Source organism: Nanorana parkeri, unplaced genomic scaffold, assembly GCF_000935625.1.
Source record: "Nanorana parkeri isolate BGI_ZX_2015 unplaced genomic scaffold, ASM93562v1 scaffold195, whole genome shotgun sequence".
Taxonomy (NCBI): Eukaryota; Metazoa; Chordata; class Amphibia; order Anura; family Dicroglossidae; genus Nanorana; species Nanorana parkeri.
In genome coordinates this window covers 775,041-786,088 of record NW_017306463.1, presented here as the reverse complement: position 1 = coordinate 786,088, position 11,048 = coordinate 775,041, and the positions used below count along the sequence as shown (strand labels likewise).

Genomic DNA, 11,048 nt, shown 5'->3' with positions numbered 1-11,048 from the left:
CCCCCGGATATCACTCTTACAACAAGGTTACAAAACATTTAATACATTTACTATATGAGGAAGAAGGATGTATTTAACCCAAAATAATGTTTGTACGTAGTTACACGTTATGTAAAGACATTCTTTTTCTAGATAAGAAAAAAAATATTGTCCGTTAGCTCCTTAAAGCAGAACTATGAGTTGAGTGAAAATCACTCAGCCTCATAATTCAAGCCGACGTGTGACAATGAAACCGTCACACGTCGGCTCAATAGATCGGGAAGTGAGCGAACACATACCGTCGCTCCCTCACTTCTCGATCCTGTCCCTGCAGAGAGCCGTGACTGTGACTCATTTTTTACAACAAGGTTACAAAACATTTAATACATTTACTATATGAGGAAGAAGGATGTATTTAACCCAAAATAATGTTTGTACGTAGTTACACGTTATGTAAAGACATTCTTTTTCTAGATAAGAAAAAAAATATTGTCCGTTAGCTCCTTAAAGCAGAACTATGAGTTGAGTGAAAATCACTCAGCCTCATAATTCAAGCCGACGTGTGACAATGAAACCGTCACACGTCGGCTCAATAGATCGGGAAGTGAGCGAACACATACCGTCGCTCCCTCACTTCTCGATCCTGTCCCTGCAGAGAGCCGTGACTGTGACTCACGGCTCTCTGCAGGGATTCCCCCCTTCCCTGTCCGATCCTCCAGCGCTGACTGGAGGAACGGACGGGTACAGCTGGCTCTGCCTCTAGATAGGCAGAGCCAGCTGTCAATCACGCAGCTGGGTGGATCTCGCAGAATGCTAGCAGAAACTCCTCCTCGGGGCAAAGTCTCAGTATTCCGCGAGGTGTAGCTCGCGATATACTGAGCTTTGGGTCACGGGAGGACGCTAGTTTGTGTCCTCCTGTGACCCTTAGGAGAACTCTGGGGAAAAGCACTGACCCCAAAGTTCTCCTTTAAATGCTAGCAGAAACTCCTCCTCGGGGCAAAGTCTCAGTTGTCTTGGCTTTTTCCTGGCTGATCGCTATTTATTCCTCAAGATGTTCTGCTCAGTGCATAATCTCATTGGTGCAAAACAGATGATTGAGCCATCTAATCTCTATGGTCAGCCTAAGGACTTTTATGCTAATAATACTAAAAATGCTGCATGGTGACCTGATTGAATTCTTTATGAACACGGCTTAAATTACCTGATTTCACTTTCCCATTGGTGGAAATAGCGGAGATAGACAACCCGGTGATGCTGGTGACCGTCACAGAAATGAAGATAATAAGCCAGGTTAGCGCTATAGGAGAATTTAGCAGAGCATTAATATATGTATGATCAATGTGAGCTAAAATATTGAACATATACTAACCTATCCCAGCCTGAGCGGTGATCCAGGGTAGACGGAGGTACAGAATCACTCCCCAGATATTCAACATGCAGCGGATCTGGGTAGTGATAGAAAAAACTTGATTATTCTATATGTGCTTACCACATTATTATATGTTACCACAATATTCTATATGTTCTTATCACAATATTAACCCCTTCATGACTGAGGCCCTTTTTTCATTTTTTGCACCCATGTTATATTCCACATTTTAGGCCTGAAAATGAGATAAAACCCCCCAACATTATATATTTTCTGAATGCCAAGACCCTATAGAATAAAATGGTGGTAGTTGAAAATTTCACATTATTATATGTTACCACAATATTCTATATGTTCTTATCACATTATTATATGTTACCACAATATTCTATATGTTCCTATCACAACCACGTTTATTCTATATGTTCCTAAACAAATTTCTACTAATTTAATACTACTCATTTACAAGGCTTGAAAAATTTGACGGTGTCTCGCCAGTCAGTACAAAATGTCACCAGTCAGCATGACCGGACTACAGCCTTGCAATTTGCGTTAACATTTTTTAGGGACACATAGAGCTTTCTTTTGGTGGTATTTTATGTATGTTATGTAATGAAAAAAGTATCGTCAATTTTGGAGAAAAAAAAATGTTTTCCCCTACGTTATGTTAAAAAACATTAATTCTTTCCCATATGTTTGGTAAAATATAAAAGACGGGTTCACGTCGGGTAAATAGACACCAAATATGTCAAACCTTAAATTGTGCGTGGCCACAAAATCGCAATAAACGGCCACACCAAAAATTGGCCATAGGGGACTCTTTAAACGCTTTTAATGCTCATCAGTTTAGCGTTATCAGCGATTAATGGCCCTAAAATGATTGCTCTCACTGCGACATTCGGCGCACCCGACACATGTTTGCGTGTGTATGTGGGGGGCAAGGGACTTTAAAAATGTAGTGTTTTTTTAATGCTTCTTTCATTACTCTTTTTTTAATTTATTTTTTACACTTAACTTTATTGCTATCACATGGGGGGGCTAAGAGGCCACCTATGTGATAGCCAATTTACATGACAGGTCCTCTTTGAGGAGACATCAGGGGTCTCCAAGACCCCTCATGTCACCTAAGGACCCCCAGAGAAGCTGATGAAGCAGAGCTCTGCTTCACCAGCTTCTGAAGCTGGAGAGTGACAGCAGAATGCGGAAGTGATGTAATATACATCACTTCCTGCATTTGGGGACCGGAAAGGAGATCAGAGGGAGATCGTGTAACAATATCCCTTTGATCTCCAATCACAGAACAGCCATGCCGGTCTTGGCCGCATCAGGCACAGCGGATCTCGGGACCGGCAACGGCAGTGACAGCAGCTGCCAATACGCTTGAATGTAAAGCTCCCAGCCGGCCGTTTAATTACAATGGCCGGACGGGGAGCTACTCGTCCGGCTCCGCCCTCGAGAGGACGAGCGGATTTTTTAAGCCCTGCTCATTTACTTATTTGTACAAAATCACTTTTTTCATTTGAAGTAAAAAGCAAACATGTGTAAACTCAAACATGGCATGTGTAGCCCTGACTGGCATTCTATTTAACCACTTGAACACCGAGTCTGGGGTGGTAATCCCCCTTCCTGACCAGGCCATTTTTCCATATTCAGCGCTGCGGTACTTTGACTGACATTTATTCCGTCATACAACGCTGTACTGAAATTAATTTTATACCATTTTTTGGGGACACAAGTGCTTTCTTTTGGTGGTATTTAATCACCACTGCGGTTTTAATTTTTTACTATATAAAAGTACTGACAATTTCAGACAAAATTTATTGTTTCCCTACATTATGTTAAAAACATTTATTATGAGGTCATGTCAGGTATTATGGGGTCATGTCAGGTATATAGACACCAAACATGTCAAGCTTTAAAATTGTGTGTACCCGTGAAATCGCAAAAAACTACCTTACCCAAAATTGGCCATACCAGATGCTTTAACTCCTTAAGGACAAAGGCCTTTTCCATTGTTTACATGTTATAATCCACATTTTAGGCCTGAAAATTACTTAAAACCCCAAAACATTATATATTTTCTGAAAGCCAAGAACATATAAAATAGTACCCCAAAAACACTATCTAAAACAATTTTTTTGTAAAATATAAAAGATGAGGTTACAAGTAAATAGATACCCAACATGCCCAGGTTAAAAATTGTGTGCGTACGTGAAACTGCGACAGAATTCAGTACCCCAAAAAGTCAATAGACGCTTTAAAAGCCCCTACCGGTCATCACATGTAGAGATACATGTAAATATTGGCCTTAGAATTATTGCTTATTTTCTAAAGTAATCGCACCCAACGCCTGTTTACTTGAAGACGCGCATGCTCGCCGGGGCGGTGGAACTTTACATTTTTGTAAAATAATTTTTACATATAATTTATTTTATATTTTTAAAACAGTTTTTGGTTTTTTTTAGCTTTACTTCGATTGCTATTACATAGGGTGGCTTACAAGCCCACCATGTGATAGCATATTGGCAGTGACAGGTACTCTTTAAGGTGATACTGGGGGTCCAAAAGGCCTCTAGTGTCACCTTTACACTCTAAATAAGATATTGAAGTGCAGATCACACTACTTATTACTATTGTTTTATAGCAGTCCTAAATGAGATTGTGCTGCAAGAGAAAAATACATTTTGATCTGTAAGCAGGTTTTGTTCGCAATTAAGGGAGAATTATGAGGTGAGTGATTTCCACTCAGCCTCATAATCTGAGCCAACCTGTGACAATGAAACTGTCACAGGTCGGCTCAGTAGATCGGGAAGTGAGCCAACACATACAGCCGCTCGCTCACTTCTCGATCTATCCATGCAGAGAGCCGTGACTGTCACTCACGGCTCCGTGCAGGGATTCCCCCCTTCCCTTGTCTGATCCTCCAGCGCTGACTGGCGGAACGGACGGGGGAGGAAGCGGGCACAGCTGGCTCTGCCTCTGGATAGGCAGAGCCAGCTGTCAATCCCGCAGCTGGGCGGATCTCGACAGCAATGCCGGGATCAGTTCCGGCTGCGGCGTCTCAGTATACCGCGAGCTGTAGCTCGCGGTATACTGCGCTTTTGGGTCACGGGAGAACGCTAGTTTGTGTTTGTGACCCTTAGGAGAACTATGGGGAAAAGCCCTGACCCCATAGTTCTCCTTTAAGCAATTTTTTTAAATTAAAATGCAGATATGATAAATCAAACTGTGTGCCCTCCTTCTCTCCATATATATACATAAGTGTGTACATGTGCTTATGTAGTATTTTATACTACCTTACCATGTGGGCAAGCCCTCTTTAATAATCTACTGTCCCCAATTGGTATTGCACACATAGGAGGAGCATAGTGTGCATGCTTAGATAATGACCTAACTCTCCCAGACTCTAGTAATATGGCAGTGTTAGCACACGTCTCAGCAAAGGTGGCTGCATAAATATGCAGCAGCCACAGTGTCACTATGTAATTTCTTTTTTATGAAGCCCTACAGGCATAACACCACATACCTATGTATAACATGACCTTCTGTAGCCTCTACATACTATAATTAATTGTGTCACTAATTTACACTCACCATAACTCCTTTTATCCATCCGAACCTGACTGGTTCTCCTGCTGGCTTCTCCACCACATTTTCAGTCTCCCCATCCGGAGAGTCAACACTGGCTTCATACACGGGAGAATGCAGGTGATCTTCCTATGGAAACACAATGGGCAAATAATATCAGCAAATGGCTGAATACGTGTTGCTTCAGCTTCATAAGGTAGCAATAGATATTAGAGGTTTGTTATCTGACACCATCAGTTTTAGCAGCTTTGGGCATCAACTAGAGAGCCTGTTGGTTACTCCAAATTTTAGAAGACACCATCAGCTAATGAGCTAAATTAATCCACTGTATATCTACAGAGTGCAACAATACCCCACCCAGGTGCAAAGCGTGACAGCATGGTGCTGCTGATACAGAAATTGATGGGGTATTTAAAGTCATTAATGCATAAAAGAGCATCAACATTTTTGTATATGGTGTTATACCACTCTGCACACTGAGACCCTCCTTTTATAAGGGGGTCCCTTGTCATCTGGTGAGTTGATTACTTACAGGGGTATTGTTGTACACTGTGGATACACAGTAGATTCATCTACACTATCACTGGATTTGAAGTGTTGTCAGCGCCGACTGGATTACTATACAAGGACACTAATAGGGTATATGGACATTTTTTTCTGCACTATGAATATAATGTAAGTCTATTACACTAATGATTCATTATTGTATTGCACAATTGATAGATTAATGCAATTAGTGACATTTATATGGAGATTTAAAAATCAGACCAAAAGGAGGGACAACTGAGCAGGAGATAAGGACAAAGGGATTTGGTTCCAACTGAGGGACATCCCTCCAAATGAGTGACTATTGGTAAGTGAACAATCTAGGACAGCATAGCTGATTTGGAAAAATCCTCCAATTCAGCTCACTTTCCAGTCCAGCTATGTTGTCCTAGATTGTTCACTTCTCCTGCCTTCTCCAAACTATTCACCCTTTTGTAAAAAAAAAACCTTTTGTTACAAAAAAAAACAACTGCTCTAGTAATACTAGAGACAGATTGCATTATATAACTTAGTTTTGATCATGCTTATATTAACACTTTAAAGTGTACCTAGAGCCAAATCCTTGACTGTTCTTTTTGTGAATAACCCCCATAGTTTTATAAGCTGTCGATCCTGCCAGTAGATCTGATATCGTTCCACTTCCTGTAACAGGTCAAGCTGTTCAGTAAAAGTAGAATTTCGGAGTTGGGAGAAACCATATTACACTGGTGGGGGTGCTCACAATTATCAGCTTTTATTCATGCAGCCTGAACCTTTTCCCCACCCCCAGCACGCCGAAGCCCCAGCTAGTGTGAAGGAGGAAGGGAGGAGACAGGGAGGAGCCTCTCTGTCAATTGCTTCTCACTGCTAAGGCATCGAGATCGATGGCCTCAGTGTTTTGTTTTTTTTTACCTTTTTTGATTGGACAGCTTGGACCAATGATGCTTTGCCATTGGTCCAAACCATCCACAGGGTTCACGCCTCGAACACAAAGTAGAGGCTGTGACAGCTCTTGCCTCACTAGTTAGGTTACACAAGCAGTGGGGAAGCCCGCTGCTGTGTAACCTAACACCCTGTCAAAAGCCGAATGCAGCGCCGCCTGTAATTAACAGGCTGCGCTCCGTCCATGACAGGTTACATAGTGGGAAGGCTTTCCCTGCTGTGTAACCTGTTACAAGCCGATCTGAATGGAGAAAAAGCTATCAGCTTCAGACTTGAAGCTGACAGCTTTTTCCTCCATAATACTACCTGCCTCCTTTGACCGCACGTCCCTGGTGTAAATATTAGTTGTGGTTTGACTTTGGTTTGGTATTTTCTATTTAAAGTCCATTTAAAACTATACGTCCATCTAAACAGGGGTGTCAAACTTAACTTAATCGAGAGCCGCATCAACATTATGGTTTCCCTCAAAAGGTATCTGTAAGACTATATAAATGTATCTAATCTTTATCATAATTGCCTCTGCATTCGATCACTGGTTTTAGTAATAACTTAATACCTAGATCTGAAAGTAGAAGTCTAGGAAATGGCCTGGTGGGCCGGATTCGGCCCCTGGGCCTTGAGTTTGACACATGTGATCTAGGACATAAAAATGCTGTCACGATTTCACTTCAGAACAAACAGCATTGTCACTCAATCACAGGCAGTAGAAAAATGACAGATCTACTGGCAGGATCAATAGATAATCAAACTATGTTACTGGGGGAGGGACTCAAAATCTACTGTGTTAATTGCAGTAACAGACTGCATTATATATGTTATTTTTAGGGCTGTGGAAATTAAAGATTAATTTCTCGATTAATCGTTAAACTTTTTGATCGTTTAAAATTATTTTAATCGCTAATGAAAACACTCACCTCTCCGCCGGCTTCCGGGAGTCCCGTCGGCGATCCGGTGACGTCACGGATATCGACGCTCCGTCGGCTAACAAAGGGAAGGGGGGAGGAGAGCGGTGACATCGATGTCCGTGATGTCACCGGACTCCTCCCCCCTTCGTTAGCCGACAGAGCCACTTGGGCCGGTGAGTTTTCCCAAGAAACTTTCTGCACGAGCGCCAGCCAAGGCATTGCCCTATACACATACAGCACAGCAATGAAGTAATAAAATGAACTAGGATCACACTAATCCAGCACGTTATTAATCTGAGTTGCCCCACTCAAGCGGCAGCCATATTGAGTGGGGCACGTGAGATTAATAACGTGCTGGATTAGTGTGATCCTAGTTCATTTTATTACTTCATTGCTGTGCTGTATGTGTATAGGCCAATGTAGTTGGATCTGTATGTGCGTTATAATTAATCGAAATTAATCGATTAAAAAAGATTTTCGACTAATCGAACACGAACATTTTAATCATTACCAGCCCTAGTTATTTTGCCTATCGTTTCACTTTAATGGAAGTCGGTCACAGAGTTCACGGAGCCCCCAGAGTGCACGGAAGATATTTTACTCCAAATAAAAGTGCTGTCAGTCTGTACTGTACCACTTCCTGTTAGAGAATAATGATATACGCTTTTTGAGCTACACTGGTAAAGTTCAGAATCTTATTATTTAAAATAAATATGTTGGTGCATGTTATCTAATAAAACATAGTGGGCTGCATGCAGATCATTTATATACATTTAGGGCATACTGGTAATAAAATATGTGAATGGAAACTTGAGGGGGTCCGTGACCCACACTAGAGGAAAGTAGTAATCATTGTTTCCTCAGCTTTTGTTCTATAACACAGTTGCAAATATAGGAGCAATACACATATATTAAAAAATTAATCTGTGTGTTCAGATAGCCGCTCAAGGAACAAAAGTGTTACGAAAGTTTCTTATGTGTCATAATATTATGATATAAAAATAGTCAAAACTGGAGCAGACAGAATCTGGAGCAGTTGCCCATAGTAACCAATCAACTTCTTTCTTCAGTTTGTTCAGTTAAGATTTAAAAATGAGAAAGAGAAGCTGATTAGTTGCCTTGCACAGCTGCTCCAGATTTTGTCTGCTCCCGTTTTGATAAATTCCCGTCACTGTGTATTACCTACAGTGGAATCTGAAAGGGCAGTACATTCCCTATTCTTAGTGAAATTATGGAGGTGAGGGAGGGGATCAGTGTTGTGGTGCCACTCCATAGGATGACTTATGGTGTAAGTTAAAGTATCTCTAGGCATTCGGGAGATTCGCCTCTGTATTTGTACTGGTGACCACTGTTACTGAAAAGGAAAGTGAGAGGAATTTGAAAATTTTCAAGTTGTCCCAGAACAATGATAAAGGGAAATCTTTCAGTGTAGATACATGTTCCAGGGACAACTGTTTCCCATCACTTTGGGAGGCTTCCTCTGACTTCCTGTTGCATTTCTGGGGCGTTACCAGGTGGTCTACATGAAGAATGGGAGTACCTCTAGACCAGTGGTTCTCAACCTGTGTGACCTCAGGACCCACATTTGTCCTTGGCCATCAAGTCGCAGTGCAATAGAATGGTACTTTGTGATTAACGCACTGTACTAGTGTGAACGGGCCCTCGAAAACACTGACAGACACACACAACCACAGACACATTGTCACACACTCACAGACAGACATTCTCACACACACACTCCCAAAAATGTTTTTATTTTATTTTATTTTAGGTCCACCCAGTCTCTCTACCTTACGAGAACTGGAGTGGATCCTCAGCCTGGGGTCCAGTGTGGACTGTTGTGCTGTGACAGAGCTCCATTCATATGTGCATTGCTTGTACAGCTCCTTTGCGCGCCCTGTAGAGGTGCCAGGAGGCAGAATGTGATGTCACCATGGCACCTCTATATGACACGTAAGGGAGCTGTAAGCAATGCATTTATAGAGGGAGCTCTCTCACGGCCATAGCCCCAACCCACACTACCTCAAGTTGTCACTCGGCAGCGGGCAGCATATTTTGAATGGCCGCTTGGTGTGATAACTGACAGTGTTGCACTAGGGGGAGGCAGTGGAGCTTCTCACCTAGAAAAATGGAAGGCTTGCGGCGACCCACTTTTGGGTCACAACCTACCAGTTGAGAACCAAGGCTCTAGACTGACACCACCCATCAAAGCATTTTAATATTTGCATAACTCTTCCCAAGAGCCGCCCACTGTTTGAATCAGGGCTGATCGCTTTTGAGAGGGGCACAGACACAGGAGCACAACTGGAAAATAGGGACAGAGCACTGTCATCCTATAAAGGGAAGTTCCTAAACAGAGAACACCATAGCAGGATCACCAGAAAGTTGTAAATTTAAAAATACTAAATATGACTCTTGAAATCACATTAACATGTTAAGGATTACATGATATTTTAGAGACTGGATTACATTTATGTTAATTAAATACTTTGAGGTTGATAAATGCAGCCATCCATTATCTAATATCTATGAGTACCATTCGGCCCACACATGATGAAAAATGCTGTGCATATAAAACAATGCACTGGTCCTTAATATCTTACCTTTAGGATAGAGTGAAGATCTTGTAATGTAGGCCTGACCTTCTTCACTTCTCCAGTAACCTCCGTATTAGCGTAGTGGTCATAGCTTGGGACAGCATCGATAGTATTGTATCCAAAGGTCCTCATGTAGAAGGTGTTGGAATGGGTGAGATTATTGGGATTAAATGTATCATACGTTGACTCTTGCTGCACATATTGAGATTTGGTGTTGTCCTCGGTACTGATGAGCGAGCGGATGGTAAACCTTCCACTGGATGGAGCACTGTCCACTGGGGTCTCATCTCTGCTCTCAGCCATGTCATCCCCAGACTGGGTTCGTGGCAACCTCTCTTATTAATTCAGAGTAGGGGGTTTTATATTCAGGAAAACCAGCAGGAACCAAACCTGTAAATCACTAACCAAAATATCCCATAGTCAGCTGCTGAGAATATCTCACCCTGGGGCCAGAAAAAATTACTCCACATACACGTACTGATTAGAAAGATGATAAGAAGCTGGATTGTAACTCACACAAAATAACCTATACACATAACCTCTGCTTCAACAGTTCTTTCCTATCCCTTGATTGAAGTTCAAACCAACATTTTTGTCTTGTTGGTATTGGGAGATCTCCATGCAAGGTAAGGAAATATTGGAAACTAGATGGAGATCTCACCAACTGATGTCCTTAAAGTCTATGATAGGCATTTTTTTTTTGTTACGGATCACACTGTACCATACTCGGCACAAGTACAGATACTTTTCCAGCTCCAAGACTAGACTAGAGAAAAATTCAAAAGTTAGGAGGCAGCTGTCATTTGTAAGGAGCACACGGAGCTCCTGGGATTTGTACATCTCTGTATTAATGTATGATTTTGTTTTTATAAATATAAAGTGATGCACAGATACCAGTTTTGCAAATACAAGTACTGATACTTGCCCAAGTACTTACAGATAGAAGTACTGATACATTCTTGTTTATTATCATGTGACAGTTTTTCTAAAACAATACAGACTAATGATTTCAGGACAGTGGTGGAGTGCCGGAGCCAGGTCCCAGCTGCAACCGCTGCAACCCTGGTAGTTCTCATGAAAATGCCAAGTATCTGCACTGTTACTCGAAAAGTATCGGTGCATCCCCAATTAAAACCCTGTCAC

The 11,048-nt window shown here is 41.8% G+C and overlaps 1 protein-coding gene across 3 annotated transcripts in view; it reads right to left on the bottom strand.

Annotated features, from left to right (window-relative positions):
- Positions 1–10,224, bottom strand: part of SLC12A3 (solute carrier family 12 member 3) — a 61,268-nt gene extending 51,044 nt beyond the window's left edge. For 2 of the 3 annotated variants that reach the window (XM_018555413.1, XM_018555414.1), the window contains exons 1-4: positions 9,912–10,224; positions 4,943–5,065; positions 1,349–1,424; positions 1,181–1,276 (exon numbers count right to left, since the gene is read on the bottom strand). In XM_018555413.1, coding sequence (XP_018410915.1) covers positions 1,181–1,276; positions 1,349–1,424; positions 4,943–5,065; positions 9,912–10,208 — 592 coding nt within the window. In that variant the 5' untranslated portion in view covers positions 10,209–10,224. Of the gene's footprint in view, positions 1–1,180; positions 1,277–1,348; positions 1,425–4,942; positions 5,066–6,706; positions 6,717–9,911 lie in introns of all 3 variants that reach the window. The other variant, XM_018555415.1, reaches the window with a different exon arrangement.
- Between the last annotated feature and the right edge of the window lie 824 nt (positions 10,225–11,048).